The sequence below is a fragment of the Apteryx rowi genome, unplaced genomic scaffold (genome assembly GCF_003343035.1).
Source record: "Apteryx rowi isolate R43461 unplaced genomic scaffold, aptRow1 scaffold_182, whole genome shotgun sequence".
Classification (NCBI taxonomy): Eukaryota; Metazoa; Chordata; class Aves; order Apterygiformes; family Apterygidae; genus Apteryx; species Apteryx rowi.
Window position 1 is genome coordinate 1,509,822 of NW_020448108.1, and position 23,873 is coordinate 1,533,694.

Genomic DNA, 23,873 nt, shown 5'->3' on the forward strand with positions numbered 1-23,873 from the left:
AACACAGTCCCAAACCCCACCCTTCACTCCCCTAAAAGAAATAGCAACAGGAGGTAATATCGTGGTGCCTCACGGCTGGCTAGAGCACACCAAGGTCACACTGCTGCTCTTGGCGTGGCGCCGGYGGGAGACGAGGACGCGGCGGGCGAGCCCGTGCGCTCCCGCGCGTGCTGCCGCCCGGGGCCACCCCGCGGGCGTCCCGGCCACGCAGCCGCGCCGTAAATCCCCAGGGAAGCGCACGTGCGAGCCCCGGCCGGAGCCTCCGTGGCGCTCCGCGCTGGCCTCGCCGCTCGCCTGCGGCCTCTCCTCCCCGCGGGGACGATGCCTGCTCATCCCTCGCGTGGTCCCGCGCCGCGTGGCCTCCTGGCTGCCGCACTTCACAGGGGGGAAGGGAGGGGGGGGGGCAGGGCGTGTGTTTTCCAGGTGGGATTTCCTGTTGTTTTAGGATTGCTGGGAGACGGATCATTTCTGTGTCTATGTGCATCATTGAGTTTCTTGTATCTTTAATAAATATTGGATTAAAATGCTACTGCTTATTCTTATTCCTTTTTTTCTTTTTTTTTTTTTTTTATTTTTCGTCTACCAGTCCCTACCCGCCTTCTTCACGCTACGGCACTCTTATTCGTTCTCCTCCCGGTTGGCATAAATGCCAGCTTCCCAGCGCAGCGCCAGAGCGCTCTTTCTCCGATTCACTCTGGTCGCCTCCAGGACCTGGTAAAGGAAGAAAAGCAGAAAACACCGTGTCACTCAGCTGCCCACAGCCGCGGCTGCAGCCCCGGCCCAGGCCCCAGCGCTGGGGTGCGCCGCGCATCACGTCCATGTGCGGAGCAGAGAGCCTACCTGCGCCGGGCTCTGCATGCAAACGTGGGGCTGCAAACCGGGGCTGCTCACGTGATGACGTGCTTGCTGGTGGGAAGGCCCCCGAGAAAAGCCGTGGCACTGGGGGGGAGAGGAGGCAGATCGCCTGTCCCTGCACCCTAGGGGACCTTCGGGAGCCGTGGCCGCACAGCCCGGTGCTCGCTTCGGGGCACCCCATGCTCCTGGTCTCTGGCTTGCGGCCGTGCTGGGAGGGGGCCTCAACGCTGCGGCTGCAGCGCGCTCAGAGCGAAAAGCCACCCCTGGTGCACGGAAAAGGGGGTTTGCACAAGGAGGGCCTCCGCTGTCTGCAGAGGCTGGTCCAAGGTGGGCACTCATGTACTCATATGTTTTTCACACACACACACACACATAAATATATACATATGTTTTGACACATACATGTATAAATATATACATATGTTTTGATACGTATATATATGTATATATACTTACACATATCTCTCTGTATAAACATACATACCATATATATACTATTCATACGTATACGATGCACACACAAAAACAACTAAAAAGAAAGTTGGAAACAGTTTAAATATATGTTTGAAGCAGGAAAAAGACATTCAGAGTAGAACAACAGGTGTGAGGGTGTGGAGTTTAGGCGTTGCACTCCTCTGCAAACAATGAATGGCAGTGGGGGCACGCACAGGGGCTTGGGACCTTGTCGAAGAAGCACATGGCAGTGGTATTTCCTGACCCACACTGAAGAACAGCCATCTGATCAAACTACCAAGCTGCACCAAAGTCCACTGCCTTAATGGGTTTTAAGCCAGTCCGCTCAGAGGAGCAAACTTTGGAGATGTTTAAAGAGTCAAATTAAAAAAAAAAACAAACAACAAAAACCAAAGCTCACTATCTCAGACTGTTCACTGAACAAATGCCTGTCGTTTCAGCCCCCTAGTTGCCTCCACAAGCTGCTCCGTAACGCATGCCGTCTTCTGCTTGACAGAGGAGCAAACTTTGGAGATGTTTAAAGAGTCAAATTAAAAAAAAAAACAAACAACAGAAAACAAAGCTCACTATCTCAGACTGTTCACTGAACAAATGCCTGTCGTTTGTACAAGCTGCTCTGCAACCCATTTTGTATGACTCCAGATGAGTAACTGGCTTTTTGGGAAAGGATGATGCTATATTTCATGCCTGTGTGTAGAAAGCCAAATGCAGTGAGATCTTAAGTCTTGACTGGAATAAAAATAAAGAAAATAAATAACTTAAGTCTAAAGCTACCAGATCTAATGCACAGCTGAAGGGGGATGGGTGAGCAGAATTTGCCCTTTCAGCTTGTAATAAGCTACGGTTGAAAAAGTAGACAGGTACTACAGGCTCTTACACAGGTAACATTGGGAAATCAGCTTTGAACAATATCAGCTCAAATTACAGGCCATAATTTTCCTTGGGAATACAAACATCCTTCTAGATCTAACTTAAGGCCCAAACCTCCATTCAGAAACTGAAGGTAAGGTGAAGTTTGGCAAGCTTTCTTACTTCTTTGCCTTTATTTTCTTTGTCCTCCTAGTTTCTTTCAACTACGGCCATGAAAAAAGACACAGAACTAAAGGTAAAATTCAGCCAACAGAGATAGTTTTGATCTGAAGCTCCAGCTGCTTTCCTACCACTGAGCAGGACTACAAAGCTGGTCCAGGTTACCCAGAGGACTAATTGCTGAAATTTTGCTCAAAATCGCATCTCCACATTTTGCAGAGCCACCACTGGAAAGTGGGAACAGGCTGGAGCAGTTTACATTTCATCCAGCAGAGGGCAAATATGCCTGCAAACCTAACACTTCACTAAAAAACAAGAACAACAACAAAACACTGAAAAAATCCATCTGAGACATCACCTGACAAGCAGTGTACTGAGGCTGCTCCAGGTGCAAGACCAAGGACTGATGGTTTAAATTAAGTATTTGGGATTCTGACTGCCAAAAACAAGAAATGGCAACAGGAACTGACCCTTTGAACAAGAGGCTCAATGGAGAAACAAAATTGGGATTGGACATCAGTGTATGTATCATCTTATTATCTTCTGCAGAAGAAGACAACAGGGTAGCTGCTCCAGGGTTAGCAATGAGCTGGAAAAACACAGTGACTTTTTTAGATGGCAAGCAGGCAAATATGGTTGGGCAGCAGAACAGCAAGGTCAGCATGACATAATGACTAAAGAAAATGAAGAAAATCCATTTTTCCCCTCCATTGGGAACTGAAACATACGTGAAAAAATACCAAATTCAGCACAAATTTCAGACTGAAATTACCGCTGTCACAGAGTAATGACATACTTAAATGTTGTCTGCTGAATTTGGCCTTTAGATTTAGGCTAGCTGAATATAAAATAAATTTTACATAATTTACAGTTTCTGACCACTGTCTACCTTGGTGGAAACCAACATGTTGCAAAGGTCTTTGATGCTGGTTTGAAACAGAAACTGTGCAGACTTCTGCTTTGGATCAGTCAGCATTTCTTTGTCTTAAAAGAGAGCGTGATGGGGAGAACACGCTTTCTTCCATTTATTACCTGTCTGCCCATGTGCCCAAAAGCTTGTCCACTCTGCAAACTTCACCAGTTGCTGCAAAAACAGCTGTTACTCCTCATCCCAACCTTTCCTCTCCCTTCTCCCTAGATCATGATGGCTAAAACACTGCTGTGATCATTTTAATGTTGTGAACATATTATACGGATTTACTTCCCTAAATTTTGTTACTTTCATGCTGAAGGTTCGGGTGAGGTCCACAAGCCCAGGGATGGTGCCACTGCCACCCAAGGGCAGTGCAGCTCGCCCCAGGATGCAGCACCCGTGGGCTGGGGGAGAGAGGCTGCCCACACACGTTGTGTTGCTGCCTGCACCATTTGTCCCCCTGGGCTCTGCGCAGCGCTGACAGCCCAGTGAGAGGGCACTGAACATGGACTTGGCCTTTGCATGAAAACAAGTATTCATATCTGACTTACTATTAAATATTAGAGCAGAGGCTTCTAAGCTAAAGATCCATTTACATTAGCTTCTTTAGCCATTAGCCAGAAGGCTTATTTTAATTTACTGAAAAGAGTTTTTGATCTAAAACAGCCCTCATTTTTACTCTTCCACTTCAGTTTTACATCTTGTACAGAATACAATGTGGTAATTGCAGTACAAGGCTGCAATGACTGAGTGGACGATCAGGTCTCCTCAGCGTAGCATTGCATTCATCATCCAAGAAGCCACTTGCTTACAATAGCACCCTTTGATTTCCCTTGTAAAATATTCTCAGCAGACACCAGGATCGGCTGTAGACCTACCATGAATCCAGCATTCGGTGATTCTCCAAGGCAGGCTGAAGGAAAGTCTTCTGCTTGTTTTGGAGGTCTGTAACATACTCCATTCTGGGCCATGTTGCAAAATGCTACCTCAAGACTTCCTAAATGCCCTCACCGATGATGCCCTGTGTCACCAYGCTGAGCACACCAGCCCAGTAGGGCCCCTTCTGGGGTGAAGATTTCCAAATCTGAGCCCCCCCACACCCTGTGACAGCCCTAAGCAGCTTGCACCCTTCTGCCTGTGAGGTTACTGCGGTTTTCATTCGGCATCAACCGCAAAGGCCTGGCCTAAATTCAACACCTGCACGCTGGACCCAAAATCACCTACAGCTTTGTGCACTGTCTGGAGAGTAACACTGCTGCGCCCTGGCAAGGGGAGCAAACAGACTGGACTCACAGACCTGTACATGGAACAAGCGGCTGCCCAATACTCGTGCAGCTGCTGAGTCCCAGCCCCTGGCATCAGCCGCACCTCCGCAGCCTCTTTGAAGATACCACCGAGTGGAGGTAGCTGACCACAAAATTATCCCCATCCTGTCAAACCATGGCTTGGGTGGCCAGAGCAACCTAAGGCAGTTAGGCACATAACCACATGCCAAAGGCGTATACTGAAGATCAGAAATGGGAATAGACACCTCATTTATTGCTGCTGTTCTCTGCATTTTATCACTTGTCTAGAATGACTACTAAAATTGGCTTTTAAGCTCAGGAAAGATCCTGAAGTGGATGCTTGACTCATGGTATCTCATAAAGGAAATACTATGTCAGTGAAAAAAGCAACGTGATATAAAATATGTCTCACACAGGAATAACAATTTGACCACCAGCTGCATTAAAAGAAGAATTTGGAGAGCAGAAATAAGTGTGAAGGAGAGACAAATATACCAAAATATACAGAGCTGTAAAAAATGTTCTTTGCCTTCCCCTTGTAAAAGAACTGATGTGTGGATCTCGTGGCTGCAGCTCTGAGTTCTTGCTAGGAATTACAGAGGGCTCTTTCTTGACAGATTTCATTTAAGATACTGAGGATTTGGAAAAAAAAAGAAGAAGACTGAAACAGCTACCATAGTCAGGCTCAAGATTAATCTATCCATTTGAGAGACAGAGACAGAGACCAGTCTTTCCTGAGTTAAGCCATTTCCCTCCAACAGATGCAACCATAGCTACTCTCTTACTAGTAACGAGTTATTAAGAAGCAAAGCAGGGATATGCTTTAGTCCAGAGCATATTTATCCCAAGCACCTGGTGCTCAATGGCACTTAGTACTATGCTGCACAGGCTCATTTTTATTTAATAGTAGCAGCAACACTGATGTGGAAGCAAAATGATGTTTCTGGTGCCTAATGTTTTACTGCTTCTTCCCATTTGGATCTGGAAGAAGCTTTAAGCAAAGAAAAAAAAATGCAAATGTCGGAGTCTCTAAATTCTACCAGTTCCATGCACAAAAACATTGCACAAGGCACCTTCATGGAAGCACACAGTGCACAAAAAAACAGAAACACAAATGCAGGAAGCAAGCTGACTGTTCCTGTAGACATGACCACTCCTTCCCAGTAACGAAAAGCTAAATGCTTTAACAGACAACTAAAACTACTGCAAGACAAATAGTATCTATTCCTTCAGTATAAAGACATTTTCTTTACTGTACCTAYATAGTGCTAATCCCTGGATATATCAGAAATTTAGTGAGCATAGTGAGGAGCAGGGAATCTGAAACAAAAATTTATTTATGAAGAAAGAACCTGCTATTGCTACTGCTGGTCACTGTTAGAACATAAACTATGTGTCCTCTGCCACCAAATACGGTCTGTTGTTTTTCTATTTTGTAATCCTTAAATTTTTAGCGGCCACTTTCAAAAATCCCRTAAATATCACTTTACTGTAATATCTCCTGCAGCATGGTGGGCATAAAGTAAACTCAGGATAATGCCTGGTAAATTTAAAAGACAAAAGTAGAAGACCTTAAGGATAAATGCAACGTGTACATGTGCGTGCATACAGGTTATCAGCCACCTCTTTAAAACAATAAAAGGATGCGCTTTTAACACGGGCTCTAAGATTTTTAAGGCGATAAACCACATCAGATGAATGAAATAGTAGCAAAGACTTATGCGGTTTGTGGGCATCCAGCTTAACTTCAGAGGCTGCTGTTCATTACTGCTGCTGGGTCACACATATGAGCGGAGCTGTATGAGACTGACCATACGAGAGTCCCTCCCTGCCCACCACCAGCCTCGGGGGCTGCCGACGGTGACTGCGACGAAGCTCGCTAAAACCTGCCTGCGCTGCAGGGGACCAGGGGGGCTCCCGCGAACGAACCAGTGCTCAACCACGGGGTCGATAATGGAGGGGAAGCGGCGGTGTCCTGAGCATTGCCTCTATGTCTGAAATAACCATCTAACTTAGGTTTGCAGGGAATACTCCCTGTTTAAGAGTGGTAGTGGACTGCCGCAGTGCTGATAAGCCTTTTCTTTCCAGAGATTTCTGATTGCAGCTGAGAACCCTTATCAAAAGGATTGGGACTGAAAAACGGTTTCAGGAGACTGAGGCTTAATAATGGAGATWATGCAGGTGGCATATTTTCATCCCTGTACAAAATCACGGTTTTTTACAACAGCAGTTTTCATCTTTCACACCTTTCCCATTTACACCCATTCTTTTCCAGCTTACCATTCCCTGTGTCAATATCCATTTTATAAGAAGACATGTAACCGTTCCCAGCAGAAGGGGCTGTGAGTTAGCCATGCAAAATCCACACCTGAGCTTCTGCCTCCTACACCACATCAGATGCTCTGGCCATTACTGACTACTCATAACTGTAACCCAGATTATTTCACAGATATTATGAGGGAGAAGAGGCTCAGCCTATGTTTAACACCAGGTCTCGGAAAATACACTGATCCTGGACTGACTAAATCTCTGTAGATGTTCTACACAAGATAAATCACTGGATTGTATCAGTGAGACAAACACACACTCATAAACAGGAAATGGGCTAGATTTTACTTTGCTTTACTTTTGAAGACATAACATGTTCAGACACTTGTCTTGGAGCAGCTCATGTGATCAAAATATGTTAGGGAATTGGAGAAATAGCAGAAAGTATGTGTTTGTAATGAAACACTGATTCTGGACAGATGAAAGTCAACATCAGGATCTGTTTGTGTCTCTTAGATGGGTCTGGATTTATGCACACATCTGCATAGATAGAAAATCACAGGTAATTCAAGTGTCCGCATTGTTGGACACATAATCCCTAAAAACATGGCAAAAATGTAGCTGGTATCAACTTCCTGCTCCTAAAGTTGAAGCATTTGGCAGAGTCCAGCTTTGCAGAGATAAAGACTGTGCAAGTTTCTGCCTCACACATTGTGGTAAAACACCAAAGTGTCAGTGAAAACACACTTTCTTTAGTAGGTCTGGGTCTCTTCTAAGCAGAGACCAACATTGGTGCTAAGCTGTGGGACTGTGATCAGTCATCATATGATAACGCACAGGGACAAGGACAAGTACACAAAATTCACCAAATGAAGACTGCAAGCTTGGATTTGACTGCGCTTCCAAAGATGAAAGGTTGGTGTGTTGATTTTCTTACAAAATGCTGTGTATTTTGATACTGTTATATACACTATAATTGCAGATAAAGGAAAGCCACAGCATTTTTCTTCAGCAACTGAGGGTGCTTGAGGTTTAGCTTTGCCAGCTAAATGACAGCAGGGATTAGAGAGCAGAAGAGTTCTCATTTCACATCCCAGGAATGTCCCAGTCCTGGGCAGCAGCTCCCATCCCTCTAATTACAATCCCTCCCACTCCAGAAATTGTAACAAGAATCCAAGGGTTAGAAAACCAGCCACACAAATATTTGTTTATGGGAGATAAGAAGGAATATCCCCCATTTGCATCGCRGTTTTGATATGAAACAGCACTGGCACACAGCATGAAAATGCAAATTGCAGCAACATGCATTTGGAATCACCATGCAAGAGGAAGCAAAAATAAACAAGCAGTTGAAAAGTACCTCAGAAGTAACCTTGCTAGACAGTAATTTACAGGTGTACTGGTAAAAAGGGAAAAGACCAGCATTAGTACATTGAACAAGCATGTTACAACTAGGAAACAAGAACAAAATAAAGAAATTGCAAGGACTGGCACATCCCAGAGTACAGGATTTCAAGCAGCTTGGTGTCATAAAAAAAAAAAAGATTAGTCAGTTCAGCGTTTTTTTAATGACATTGCTTGGCCAGTCTCAGTCTTGTTTACCATTGGTGATTGAACAGCTTTCTTGCTGCTGCTCTCTTATCTTTTTCCTCACCTGCCTTCACCTTTCCTGCAACACATCCTCTTCAGAAGAAATTGCCCCTGGTCTGAGCAGGAGGGTTCTTCCAAGAGCAGATGCAGTTGATTTGCCCTGTCTCTGAAAGGCAGACCCGGGACCCCAGCAGGCACTGCCACGTTGCAACTGCTGGAGCTGGGATGTATGACAGCAGCAGTGGTGTTTACAGCAGAGGCTGGGGTAGACGTCCTGCTGAAACTACTCTCCTGCTTTTTGGTGTGTTTTGTGTAGGAAGAAACCAAAGCTCTAAACGCCAGTACTACTGTTTTGCTCAGCATTTGCTGCAGAATTTCCATGTCAATGGACACTAAACCTCTGGACAATCCCATCTCCGTAACTGCGGCTGCTCACTTCTGCACCTGCAGTGCTGGCTCTGTCCAGCTTTGCATGGTTGCAAGGTGCGGCAGAGCACGGTGGCACAGCGACTGTCTCCTCCTGGTATCTGGGGAAGTCTCTGCTACTCCTCATGAACAAACAGCAATGCTGAGCCACAGTCCAGTTCTCAGGACTTAATGCCCAAAGTGGCGGCTGCCTATCAGGTTGTCAATTATGTTCCTTCCCACACTTTATTTCATACATTTTTAAAACAGGCCAGTGATGCGCTATTCTGTTTCATTTGATCCAGGGATCTTTTTCCTGAGCACATTGTCAAAAGGCCTCTGCTGACGAATCAAAACTACTTATTGTTTAAATAATTATTGCTTAGCCTGGCATGTAAAATACTAGGTTGGTGGTGCGAGTGCAGCAAGGCAAAGCACACTTCTAATTTGATTTCTCTTTTTCCTGTCCATGGTGGGAATTATTTACAAAAGGAGAGAAGAAAAAGACAGGGAAAAGAAAGCAAACATTGCAGCTAGTTTGAAGATGCTGTCCCTGAACTCTGCAGGATACTGTCCCTAATAAGGTTTTGGATAGGCAGCAGCAAGAGTGTCAGTCGTGTTTGGCTACACGTAATGGGCTTAGAGAACAAGAGAATGAAAACAAACTGCAACTCTACAGGATTTCAGTGGGGCTCTGTAAATTCAATGCAGCCTTGACAATTTGTTCCAGAAAATAATCTGGCCCACAAGTTGTCTGACTGGTACTAATGCTCTGGCAGTATACCCTTGGGTAGTTAAGTGCTTGAGTAGTTTTAGCAGCAGTGGACAGCTGAGCTGATACCCACAGCATGCCTTTTCTTCGAGACACTGCCCAGACTGGCATTCTCAGTCAAGACATCAGGGCACGCTTCAAATTGCAAGAAGAGACAAGGCAATTCTGGCCAACTTCTTTTCTAGGAGGCACATGTGCAACTTTGCAAACATCAGCGGAGTTGCACTCATGTAATGGAGAAGAGAGAGTTTAGCCTTTCACACTAATGACATCTTATAATGTCTCATATGTGCTAAAACACGTACAWCAAACAGCATGTAACTACATCACAACTGCGCGAAAAGATTTCAACCACAAACCACTGCTTAGYGGGCTGGGTAAGGCACCTTCACTCATCATGACGGTCAAGAAAAAGCACATGATGAGTGTGCAGCTGAGCATTACCTCTTAAGCAAAGCAGCTTCTCCACYGTGCCAAGATATTAAACCAAAAGAYTGACCAAAGTCAACTGCAGGGTTCTTGAGGACCAGTTTTTCTTTTGATTACCTAAGTCCTATGCCTCTTACTTTAAAAAAAGTTACTCCTAGTTTCTGCAAAGGGAATGAGAAGGAGCACATGACATGTCTCCCAAATGGCTCTGAGCCACATTCAGTGACACTTCAGGACAGCGGAAACCCAGGGAAATACTGGGGAGGTGTTAATAAAAACTGCCCTTACAGTAGGTGAAATTAGGTGATAGATGACAGAGTGCTCTGGAAAGAGAGGTGAAACTGGAGAGTAACTTATTCGCAAGACATGACCCCACTGTCAGGCAGAATAAGACAAGTTTCTTTGTGTGAGCTTCCTTCTATAGAGAGGCAGGGAGCCTGATCAACAATTTGATCTTGCTCCAGTGAAGCCAGTGGGAAYTTTTTCAATTTTCAATTTTCTGGTGTAAGTCAGAAATTAATCTGTTTACACTTCAGATCAGCTCTTCTACTGTGTTTAAGTTAACCAGCAGAAATGCAATGTCATGTCATTCCTTCTGTTTTTAAGTATCTTATGCTACTGCATAATATTCATCAGCAGTGATTAAAAAGTGCCAGACTTATGTGTGCTAGTATTGACATTACACACTTTCACTTCTATAGACCTTGTAAGACTCCACCTCTAAATGAAAGTTATTAGAAAGCAGTTTGTTTGGAGTGTGAGCTCCTTGGAGCTGGGATTGTCATTCTGAAATGTCTGGGAGATACCTGGAAAATTGTGGCTGCTTCMACAAATGCTTAACAACTGTGTGTGTTCAAGGAATTTWATATTTCACTTACACATTCTGCATTCCTTGTCCACAGTATTAATGAGTCTGAATGAGAAACAGCTTGTGCTTTGCTGGGAAACAGGTTGTATAGCGTATGCACCTACATTTTGATACTTTCAGCTCTGAAATTCATAGCTGCTCTTATTATTGCCTCCAGTAAAGAACATCATAATTGGGTTAAACTCTATTACAGTAACCACTAAAATGCAGGCACCCATTTCATAAACTGAAAGCAGAACTTGGGCCAATTTTCCATTTCTGCTTGTGTGGAAGAAAGACAATATTTCCAGTGGGAAACAGCATGCTGTCCATTGAAGAATCCAAGTTAATTCTTGAAACATTCCCCATCCAATACCACCRCAGTGTGTGAGACCATTTGTGGGGAAATTATCCGCTTACACTGAAACCCTGAGCACACTGGGATTGGACTTTGGGAGTCAACAGGCACAGCAGGAACACATGCCTGATTCACAAAGGTCAAAGAACAGCTAAAATGGCTCACTGCAGGGTCTTCATGATGTGTGAATTATAGCAGCTGGCCAATTGCAGGGCAGCTACTCACTGCCCTTATTATTAACTCAAATAAAATCAATTAATTAAAATGAAAATTAATATGATTTGCCTTTTATATTTGCATTAACACTCTTTTTTCCTTCCCATTACCCCTTATCCTTCCATTAAACCCCTGCAAGATGATCTGAGCTGGTTCTAGGTAGCTATATATTTTATTTTCTGAATCTTGGTTCTCATGACCCGTGGTATCTACTGCACAGCAAAGAGTGAAAAGGAAAAGTGTACTTACACTGCTATCATCCATCCTTTCTCGCCTTTTAGTTTTGTGTGTTTCATAATCCTCCATGAGGGTCTGCATCAAATTCTTAGGTCGCTGGGCTCCTGCAGGCTCCTCGGGCAGCAGCTCGGACTGAGAGATGGGGCCCTCGGTGGTTGGAGATGGAGGAGGCTTGATCTTCTCTATCTTTCCTGCAATGACATGAAAAGGAATGATCCTTTCTAAATGAATGGCCTTGCAAGCTGCTTCTAAAAGAATACAACTGGAGAAATATTTTCATCAAGGTCTGAGTAAAGAAACAGTCTGGAATGAAGTTTATGAAGCAATCTGGTAAATCAGAATGGTCAACGGGTGTTTAAAAGGGGCCCCTTCTTCCTGAAATCCACTATATCAACAGATTACAAAATATTTTTATAAAACCTAGCAAAGTTACCAAATTATACCATGCAGATCTAACCYACGACTAGTGCTTACAGTAGTATCTGGCTCCCCGCTCCCTCYCACAGGACTCATGACCTGGAAAATTACAGGGTGATTTTCTTCTGGCTCAGACAATAAAATGCACAGGATCCTGAGCTGTACTTCAGGGAGCACTCATTCAAAAGTCCAAAGAAGGCAGTCTGGTTAAACCCTGCTGACTCTTTTTCTTCTTTTGGTATTCCTTATCTGCTTTTAAGAGCTAAACGGCTTTGGGTAGGTTCCCAGTATCACTATTCCTTGGAACTACTTTCTGCAAGTGCAGAGTGTACTCCGGAAGCGATGATGGAAGGAAAGGACCATGATGCAGAAAGGGATGTGACCTCTGTGCCCCCCCCCCTCTGTTGAGACAGAAGAATCTGAGGACCCCCACTCTTCTGGCTGGGGAGAAAGTCATCTATTCACACCAGAATGAAACATACGCTATGATGAGGAAAAGAAATCCTGAAGTAAAATCAGGTTCCTTTTTCCATGACATGGAAGCTCTTGGAAATCAGATTGTCCAAGCAATGGGGAAGGAGGTGGGGGAGATAATGGAAAAAAAAACCATAAATAAGTAAAATAACCAGAAGGATTGTGGTGGATTTTCAATCAAACTTTGTTTTGCTGAGACAAATGAAAAATCCAGCTGCTCCTCAAGAAAGTGTCATAACCGTGGCAACCACTAGAGAGCAGTTTTGAAAGCTCTTGCAACGCTCAGACAGATTTATTTTTGAAGAAGCGAAACTTGAGTGAACACTACAGATGCCTTTTACAAGAAATCCCCTTGTCGGGTTTGTTTCATTTCTGACCAGTATGGAAAATCCCAGTATCATTAGTTTCTTGTTACAACCTTAGGTTAAACTGGCCCATGCAGGGATCAGGCTCGGATTTCATCCCCAAACCCAGCCTTGCTCTTCCAGAGCTGTGGGGTGCATTTCTACAGACCCAGGTTCTTCTTGGTTATACCAGCCTGGCCCCACATATATCTGAGAAGTACACTGCCAAAATAGGGACCAACAAGAGGTCCTGAGCCCTCCAGCTGCATCCATGCATGTTAGCTAAGACTATCCAAAAGAAAAAAGTAAGAACTTTCACGCTGCTGTTCAGATCCAGGGCAAAAAAATCTATTCAAAGTAAGGGGCCTGATTAGGGGCCAGATACATTGCTGCATTATTTTACTTTTACACTAATAAATAACTCTCTTGGACATATGCAGGCAATACGGGAAGAATCAAGCCTCTCAGTTGTCCACCCGCTTTTTTGTTTTCCCCCAAGGACTCAGGCATCATGTCACAGCTGCTCGGAGCCACAGACAAACCCCTCGCCTGAAAAGTGCTCATTCTACCCCTGTTCCCTCTGGAAAACACTGCAAAGTGTAGGCTTCGGGAATCTGCATTTCTGAAAGGGATCTCTCCAAGAGGATCCATCTGCCCTTGATTGGGGGTAGGGTGGGGGGTGGAGATCAATTTTTGTATTGCTACAGCAATCCTGCAGCACTGTGCGCCTGTCTGGGGCATGTTGTGCACAGCGTTGCACTGAACAGTGTCGCAGCTGTCTTTTCAGAAATTGAGAAGCCAAGACAGAAAAAAGATTCCCCCACAGCAAAATGGTAGTTTGTTGGCTTGGATCCAGAAGAAATGAAACTTACACAATCATTTTCTCTGCGTATGTATTTGTATTCCACTAAAAACTTGGCAACTCATGGCCTAATTTCAACTACATTCGACAGAAAAGTTAGTCTCTCTCTTAAGTTCCTAAAAATTTTGTGAAAGAAGGCAAGCAGGTGAAAGAGAGAGGTCCTACCAGTTAAAACACTGGCAGAAGTAACTGGCAAAACCCTTGATGAGGTTGTGGTTAGATGATGGGGTGGCTGAAGCTCCAGGGCTCTCAGAACCACCACAGAAAAACACTATGAAATTGAAGCACAGTTGTGATCCAGCAGAGACTTACTTTGCCAGTTCAGGCTGTGTTGTAAATATTGGTGGGTTAATATTCTTCTGGCAGGTTTTCAGCCAGAAAAGGTGCAGTAGATGTCCTTATGCATCTAGCAAAAAGGCATAAACCCATCATAAGATGCCATGCTAACAGGCTCTTTCTTTTTCTGCGGTCATACACTCACACCTGATCCACATAGACACTGCTGGTGATCCTTGCCCAAATCTAAAATGAATAAACATGGTGCTGCGGTCTAACTCAGAAGGAAATAGGATCACACTTGTGGGATACCAGCAAAACTGCAGCCTGCAAATCGTCATTGCAGTTTAACAGTAGTTATCAGTAGTACCTTCCTCTTCAGGTAGTCCCTTGAAGCCACTTTTGGAGCTATTGCAACATATTGAGTACAAGCTAAAACATCTGAAATCTTCACCTGTAATTTTCACCTTTTTTTTTTTCTCTCTTTTAAAGGGTCTCTGAAAAATGTTCTATGACCTCAGTTCTGGCGAGAGTTCCCTTCACTCTCTGGCCTCAAGAAACTAGGGAATTTGAATTTCCAGGAAGCTCCTGGAATTTGATTTCTCTGCATTTCCTGCCTCTTGTGCTATTTGGGGGCAGGGAACAGCTGTTTTTATAGAGAATGCTCTTCCTTAGCCCTGGGGAGGGGAAGAGAAAGAAGCTCAGAGAAGAGGGAACTCAGAGCTGCTGTTATGTCCCAGTTTGGTGGCTGGAAAACACCTCTGTGCAAAACGAAAGGTGTGGAAGGGCTAGGTCCAGACCAGTTTCGTCCTAAGCAAAACCTCCGCACAGTTCTGGGGAGCAAGAGGAGTTTTGAAGAAAGTGATTTATCCACCCCTTGGAGCCTGACAGGCATCCAAGTGCTCACTGCAATCTGAGGAGTGATAGGCTGTGCATGCCCAGATGGCTGGATGCAAAACCAAGGGCAAAGAAAAGTGGCTGAGGAGAGGCTCTGGGACAAAGGCACTCATCACCATGAAGTAACCTGCAGGTACCAAGTACAAGCATGTAGCAGTAACTACAGTACAGAGGAGAGGGGGGAAATGGGATTTCACACATCTAACAGTTGCAATTATTGTACAGACACTGTCTGCATTTTTAAGACAACTGTACAACAGTGAAAATACCTTAAAAATACCTTTCAAAAGAAGGTATTTCAGCAAGACAGGTTGTTTTAGGAAACTAGTCAKTGCTGGAGCCATGGGATGGTTAAAGTAYGTGCAAAAAAACCCCTCTGGTAATGTGGAGCCTCATTACCACTTCAGGTGAAAGGTGGGCCTCTTTCATCTTCTTGAGCACCAARTGAGCAGCACGAATATGCAAACACACCAGCAGAAGAAAACAACTCTGTTGCCCCACTCTGAGACCTTTCCATTTAATATACCTTTTCCACTAGGTAGGGAATAAGAGAATAACTGACAAATGAGCTGGGGTAGGACGTTGATCCAGCAGGACGCTCTCCTGTAGGTGCTCAGGGGGTAACAGATAAGCACCCTGGAAGAATCCTTGTAGAAGAGAATGAGGAACTTTGCTTTTTTCATACTAATGCTTATGAAGGGGTAAGGAAATGGTTCCTTCCATAAAATCAAAGGCTTCATTTCCTCTCTGGCCTTCCCCAAAATTCTCTTTTTAAAAAGGTGTTCACGCATGGGCATTATACTTGATTCTTATTCTTTACACCTATGCTGCGCATTAGAAATTTTGTACTGCCCACAGACAGTGAAAATACCTTGTCCCAAAGTCTCTGCTTCTCCTCTCACCCCGCAAAAAGTATCTTCAGGCTGTGGTAGAACCTGAGAAGTTTCCTTACAGTAGGCATTTACTGGTGAAAAATGAGAGCAGCAAATGGTTTCAGAAGCAAGTGGCTCTTCTGACAGAGACTTACATCTACAGCTGTTACTGAGGAGAAGAAAGCCAGCACGCACATATTCCTTAGGGAGGAATGGCTATCTGAAATTTAAAGATCAGTGATTACTTGCATCCATAAATTGCAACAACCCCCCCGGGCTTTTGCCATCCACTGAAATTCTCCCATCTAATTAATTAACTGGGAATGACAGAAGATGGCTGCTTGGCCACAAGTGCCCCCTGATGTGCATGCAGACAGTGCTGAGCTCCTGCCCACGAGTGCAGGGAGTGCAACAGGCCTTCTGCCTTGTGAGGCAGAGGTTTATTCACAAATGTCAAAAAAGAAGATGTGGCAGCTTCAGGAAGCTTCTACTAGGCATGGCTTCTCATGTTAGGGACTTCCCATGGCTGGTCACGAGACGGCAAATATTCACAAAGGGTTTCTCTCAAACAAAAAAGCCTTAACTGAACCAAAATCTTGTGTGTAATGATTTTCATAGCTCAAAAATACAGTTCCTATGATGAACAGGATTACCAGGGCCAGGTACTAACTATATCAAGTTAGATGCGAATTCTTCATAGTCTAAGTACTCATAATAAAGGGAACAAGGGACCACACCAGCAAATGTACACTGGAGCATCTCATGTCACATACTCACCATCCTGTTTAAATAAACTATTGAAGGGTCCCTGACATTCTGGCCTGGAGGCAATGTGTGCTGCCTTGCATATGGTAGAGGAAAACCACTGCATTGCTATTTGACTACTCAACACCTTGCCCAGTGCTGCAGGTGCTGCAGCAAAATAGCCTAGGAACTGCTCATATTTAAATACAGTTCCACAGAGTTTTTGGGATGCACAGTATCTCTATGTTTAAGCACCCTGAAGCAAATGTTTTTCCTTTTATTGGGTTTGCTCATGCAAATGTCACTTTTTGCGAAAAGTTCGCAAAGATTCTTTCTTTCTCCTTTCTCACATTACCTTGGAGAGGGTACTGTCCTGTGTATGCACAACACTTAGTCCTCATTCCAATGAAATTACAGTATGTCTTGCTCTGGTGGCTCAAGATGGGTTAAAAGGCTGCTTCTCAACAGCCCAAACAGTTTTAAAGGATGCTTGCTGTCTGATTGCTTTTTTCTCCCTTTGTGTTCCAGTCTTACACTGGTTATACATAAGCATTTTCCTCAATACTCATTGTACCTTCTGACCTTTACTATGGGAAATACCTAAAATGTCAACAGTAAAAAGGTTTATTACTGGGAGCCACCCTGGCTTGCACTGAGCAGTTGGCAGACACAAACTTCAGTGTCACTGTCTGTGATGGAAAGTTGTGTGTCAGGGTGGCAAAAACAGCTTGTTTGTTATCTGAAGTAATTAGCAGCTATTTCACACGTACRCCCACATGAATGCATTAATCCTCCACACTTCAGTCAAAATAGCAGCTCAGTTCACTGCAGTCCTTTTTCTGTGGTTCGTGTTTCTGTTATCCACAGAATGACAGTTCAAAGCAGTGAGATCGGATGGGAATAATAAACAACTGGGGACCACTAGGAGTCCTAGTAAAGCTGCTCTGCCCAGTCTACTGCAGAAAAGCAACCTGATAGGTAGGTCATTTCTAATGACATTAATCACTGCATCTTCTCAAAAGAGTTCTGGTAAATTTATGCCTCCCCATTTTAGGATTAGTTACAGATTTTTCAAATTTAGACATGACCCCTTAATCCCTTTTTGCCTAGGTACCCTGATGTTAAAAGAAGAGTGCTACTTCTTTCTTTAGGAAAGGCACTTTGGTGACAGAAACGCCTGTTTCTTCAATCATCGTTACTTTTTTCTCTGTGAATTTAGATATTACAACATCAGACATGTTTTACATCACACTCTTTATAGTAACTATCACAAGTAGATTTTCGTTTCTGCTCTATAAATCACCTTGTAACTGACAGTCAATGAAGCTTTACAGTCAGATTTTGCAACCTCCACTGAAGCAGCTTTTGCCCCTGCTTTTGTAAATATTAAAAAGGTACTGTAAATATGTATTAAAAAAAGTTGCTGCAGTCTTTAAGGATTACATGGTATCCTTTCTCCCTTTCTTTTATAAAGACTGCAACTTTAGCTGCCATGCAGCTGAATAAAGGGACAGCAAGGACAAGGTGAGCTGAGGCTATTCAATCTGGAAGACCAAGAGAGCCTGGCTAATTTACAACAGCTGAGAACTCTGCATCCACTGTTTAAAACAGCACCAGAAATAGCAGATTTRAGAGCAATGTTGGCAATGTTTATTTATTTATTTTTTTATGGATGCTATGCTTACAGATTGTCACAGACATATCTCCTTAAAAAGTAATTCTTTGAATTGTTACCAGCTGCAAATCGCAGTAGTTTGAGTYATCGGCCAAAGATCCACATTTATTTTCCTGAACATAGAACAATTGGACATTTAAAAGACACTGTCTGGAATGGTTCCTTATGAGTTTAACATTCTCATTAAAATGTAATTTATAATGAACATTTTAACATCAAACTCAAAGCAAATGCTTTGTTACCCAGAGAAATAAGAAGTAGCAGAGGTACACTGTCTTCCCAGATACTCCATTAAAGTAAGCACTGAAGACAAGCAGTCCTTCCAAAATTACTTGCAAGTCAAATGCAACCAATCTAAGTCTCATTTCAAACTAAAGATGAAGCATTTTTTGAAGGCAGGGTTGAGCTTACCTCACAACAAAGAACTATATTAGCTGAGGCCCATGGTCCTATGTCTCTCTCATCTTGCAAGACAACATTACTCAAAACAACCCATTTGTTACAATTTCCAGATATTCCCTTCCAAATATTTTTGTTCTATAGGCATAATAATAATAGCACTTCAAAGAAATTATCACATCTGTTACATGTCTTGGCAAGAAACACAGACTAAAATCATTCCCTTAACAGAAGAAACAAAACCAAGTGTTAGCTATTTATGCACTGCATAACACTCCGAGTTCAAAATCAGGTTGGGCAACAGACTAAACCCAGACCCAACTCAAGCTTGCCATGGCTTTCAAAAGAAAAGGCTCATCCCCCACATTTTCTTTCAAGCATCTCTGGCTCATATTTACATCACCAGAAATAAGGATGGACTTTAAGCACTCTGGCTAATTTTACATTTCTTCATGAAGATCACTGTTGACAAAATCTTTTAAGGACTTCTAAAGTATATGTAGATCTATCTTCACAATAATGACTACGAAGAAACAAGCTGGGCATTTGTCTTTTTCTGTTTTTTATGATGTATTTTTTATGATATATTAAGAAAGCATGAGATCTTGGTTTTATTTATTGAAAGGGACAAGGGAGAGCAATTTACTACTGATTTTTACACTGTAACTGTTGTGAATGCAAGCACATGAACACAACAGCTAATCAGTCAGAAGAAGAGGACTTCCAATGAATCTATTAAGCACTTTCTGATTAACTCCAGTACTCCTATTTAACTCCAGTACTGAAYGGCATCTCACAGCTCTGGAGACCTTTTTACCAGAAGTTCATTAGAAAAAACAAGAAATATCAGATAACAGCAAAGCAAAATACAAAAAGAAATCTGATGCAACCCCCCCCCCCAAATCTGTAGGTCTCAGCAAGCTTTACAGTTCCTTAATGACTTATAAGAGAATATAAAGCCTTAATAAAAAACGTCTTTGTATGCTCACCTTTCAAATAGTCACCTAGCTGTGAAAAATGTTGCTGTCTTTCCAGGTGATGATCCTAAATTTCAGTGGGTGATTTGACCAGCACGGTGACAAACATGACGTTATGAAATGGCATGAGATGAATAGCGCTAAGGTTTTTTATAGACTGATCAGTATAGTAGGTAAGTTCCTTATGTAATACATGTGGGAAAAAGCAAAAATGTCCATATGCATGCTCACAGACAGAAAGCTGGGATTGTCATGGGCCTTCCTCCAGAGGAAATACACCCTTCCCCCCACTCCCCAAATATTTCTGTTTCCAGGAAGAAAAAATCATGGCAACCCTTCTGCCCTTGGCAAAACAAACATGACAGATTCACCTGAAAAGGACAAAGAAAGAATCTGACCTGACCTTAGTGATGTTTCATTTCCCCTTCTACGCTTTGGGCTCTTACCTGGTGCAGTTTTGTAAGACACTGTTCTGGTGGGCAGGGGTGGTGCGCTCTTCACAAGAGGGCTCGGTGCGACCTGTAGACCTTGCCTCTGCCTCTTCAGCTCCTCTTCTCTTTCCTGGGCTGCTCTGATCTCTTCTTCTATCATCGACAATGTCCGCTGCTTCCTCGACCGTAACTTAAAAGGGCCCATGGTCACTTCCGGCTCTTGTGTGGCAAGGATGGAGGCGGTGCTCCTCAACTCAGCTGCCTCCGAATACTTGCTAAAATAGCTGACTTCTTGCCTATTTTCCTCCACAAGGAATGGCTGGCTGGTTGAGGATATGGGTGATGGCTGCAAAGTCTTCCGTTCCCTGAGTCCTGAGTCTTCCTCTTCTGAAGTCTTTGGTATTGTATCCCTTTTTTCTTGAACAGGAGAAGACACCTGGGGTGGCTCAAATGTGGGGCTCTGCTGTTCCTCAGAGCATGGCACTGGCCCAGTGGCTGGCTGCTCTTCGACTGAGATCTCCTGCTCTGCCATGATTTTCTCTTGCTTACGGCTTGTTTTGTCTGCCTGCTCAGCTATGGCTTGTTGGATCGCGTTTTGAACTAGCAGGCCAGCATGATACTCCAGCTGGTCATCGATCAGCATGGAGTCTGCCAAGGTGGAGGAAGGTGAGTCAAAGCCTGGGTCGCTGAATGACTTGGAAACGCCTTCCCCTCTGCACTCTGCGGGAGTGTCGGTCTGGGGGGTCTGTGGCAGGGAGAAATCTGCCAGCGAGCTTTCCTGGAGGGCGCTCATGGTCTCATTGGAGGCGCCACTGTCACTGATGTTGTCCATGCTGAAGTCATTGGAAAGGGTCTCCAAGACAGTGGTATCCTGAGACCTTACAGACAAGTCATCCAAGCCAGAGTCCAATTCCTCTGGAGGGGAAGAGGCGCTGGTTGACTTTGAGAATTGGTCTAGCACACCCTGTCCGTCATCCTTCACCATGGTGAAGACCGCTCTTGCACTCATGAATTCACCATCCTCTGACCACAGTTTTGAGGTCTGACCACCTCTGGAGCTGTCACTACATGGTAACTCTCTTACTGGGTCAGCAGTGTTAGTCTGAGCATTCATATCATCCTCTGAGGTACAGGAGACCTTTTGCGCTTTGACAACAGTGACATCATTATTCTCAAGCTGTCCTGTTTGTCCACAGACAGAAACAGGTCTTGCCATGGAGGACAGTGGCCTGTCTACATGTGAAGAACTGAGGCTCTTGTAAAAGGGTTTGATGGAGAACATTTTGGGTGTCCCTGATCGCCTTGGTGGGACCTGACCCTGAGATGGACCTGAATGCTCCATTAGCTGGAACTGCTTCCTGGCAGCTGAGAAATCAATTTGCTCTGTGACAATATCCTCTTTTTTGATACTGACCGGCTCCGATGGTACAAAGGAGCAGCTGACCTGTTTGGGGGATGTTGGTGTTGCACCTTGCTGCTGCTGCCTCTCCTTGCGCTCCTTGTACTTCTTGTGGGACTCCAGATGCTCTTCATCCAGTTGCTCTTCCAGGGTCTTCTCTTGGGGAGGGTTCCACCATTTGGCGGCAATGCTGGGGTTTTTCTTGACAGCCTGGCTTTTAATAAGTTCCCTTCTTTCCTTTTCAAGTTCCATCATTTCCTCTGATGGTCTCACTTTCCGGACCCTGTATTTTTCCTTCTCATCATCCTCTTCAAAGAGCTTAGATGGCTTTTTGTCTTCATGGAAGGCTCGTAGTTCAAACTTAGCCTCTTTCTTAAGGGTTGTAAAAGTTGTTTCTCCATCCTTAGAAGATCTTCTAGAACTGTTTGAAGAAGCGGGACTCCCTGGCACCCTCAGACTGTCCCTGGTGTCTTCTTTCAATCCCCCTGAAGMATGGCCATTAGATTTCAGATTCTCATCATTTATACTAGCTTCACTCTGTTCAACCACCAAGGGTGTCTGCTTGTCAGCGACATTTTCATCCCTTTCACTGGGTACTGAATCGTTGGTAACATTAACAGATGTTCCTGAACCATCTACAGCAGAGACCGCACTTGGTTCAGGGGAAGATGTCCCATTAAAGGTATTATCTGCAGCAGAATCACAACAATTTGCCTCCAGCACTTCATCTAGATATCTGATCTCTTTAGCAACTTCACTGTCCAGAGATTCATGCCTGTCCTTAAGTCCATTGTGGCTGGCAGCAGGGGAAAAGAAGTGGGTTTGATTGTCTACGGGATGTGGTGAAGCCACTGTGGTGATGCTTTTGTGTTCAGAAACTGGAACTTCAATTTCCATTTTCTCTTCCTTTGTAGCAAGCACACTAGCTGGCTCCAGGAAATTGGCACAGTTTTGGTCTCTGTTTTTTTTCAACCTGATGTCATCCTCAGGGATTCTGGAAGATTTCTAAAATGAAAGAGAACAAAATGATGATAAAGTCCTAAGAAGCAACATTTTATTTTATGCAGAGTAAACACCATCTGGAAAACAAATCCTAGCACTTCTTAAACTTGAAATTAAAGCAGCCCTTCACAGTGTGGGAAAGCAGGGCAAATCATTAATACTTTCTTACAAAAAATAGAAAGTTGCTTTACCTAACCTGGAAAATGCTCTAAAACAACAATAGTCTTTCATTTAAGTATCTCCCATCTGTTTATCATCCACCCTCTCACCTATGCTTGCATTCCGGTTTGCCACTAAAAAAATTAGCTTTGTATTTCCAAGTTATTAATGACTAGAGAGTTTAGGTTCTTCAAAGATTCACACATGCAGCATACCACACCTAGCATCCTGGTATTTAAAAAATGCTTTCCATATCCCAAGGAAATCTCATAATACTTCCACAGATGAAAAGTATTACTGCCCCTGTTTTACAGATACAGGAGCAGGAAGAGTAGGCGATTCATCCCACGTTAGATAAAAAGACATGGCAACAGCAGGGGATGTTCATTTCTCAGTGGATCAGTCTTGGTCATTAAACAGGCGTGGAATTGCACCATGTCCTTCTGCAGCCCACACGGAAACCCACGCATAACAGGGCCTGGGAGACAGGATGTGTTCGCAACTCCCACAGCGTGAACAAAGCCACAGCACACACAGCGGGGACCAGCGTCATGGTCTCCTCCCTCCTACAGCTTCAATCTATGCTGCAGACACACTGGATCCATATTCCTCCCTGATGGGTCACCTTTGGTCTCAAGGAGGGTATTGTAACAAATACTGCTTCTGTTTTGGTATGGGGCAGATTTTACCTGTCAAGCAGCCTACTGAATTTCCTGGGAGTAAAGTTGGAAGAAATTTTTGATTAAGCTGATAACAAATTAGTGAATTTCTCAATAATTCTTAATTACTGAAAGGCAGGTAAGAAAGTACCAAAAGAAATGAAATCTCATTTTCTACATTGCTTTTGAAGGAGAACTTGGTGACTCCTCATCAGAACACAGTACAATATGAAAACAACTGAAAGTGGCAGGTCTGTTCGCTTTGCCTAACATTTTAAAACAGCAACTTGATACATTTGTTCCCCTGATTCCTTTTTCCACATGTGTTTTTATGTAGTATGACTGCTGAGGCACGGGTCTGGGAAGCAAACAACACTGAGCAAAACTGTAAAACACAGTGGATACCCAACAATGGCCACCACTGTCTGCTAGTCACACTCCCTTGCTGTCCTTTATTATGCATGTTATTAATAAACTCTACAGCAGAAAATGATCAGCTATGAGCAGAATGGCATTTACCAGTGACCTGAGCAATCACACTGCCTCTGGGTTTACAAAGGCAATAAAATGCATTTGACAGAGAATTATAGCCAGACAGAAGAGCTCT

At 43.8% G+C, this 23,873-nt stretch overlaps 1 protein-coding gene across 1 annotated transcript; it reads right to left on the bottom strand.

Annotated features, from left to right (window-relative positions):
• Nucleotides 1-618: 618 nt before the first annotated feature.
• AKAP2 (A-kinase anchoring protein 2) lies at nt 619-22,376 on the bottom strand. The gene is made up of 3 exons (XM_026061557.1): nt 20,063-22,376; nt 11,692-11,870; nt 619-711 (listed from the first exon to the last, which is right to left on the bottom strand). Exons 1-3 carry the CDS (start codon nt 22,341-22,343, stop codon nt 619-621), a joined length of 2,553 nt encoding a protein of 850 aa, XP_025917342.1. The 5' UTR covers nt 22,344-22,376.
• Nucleotides 22,377-23,873: the final 1,497 nt, after the last annotated feature.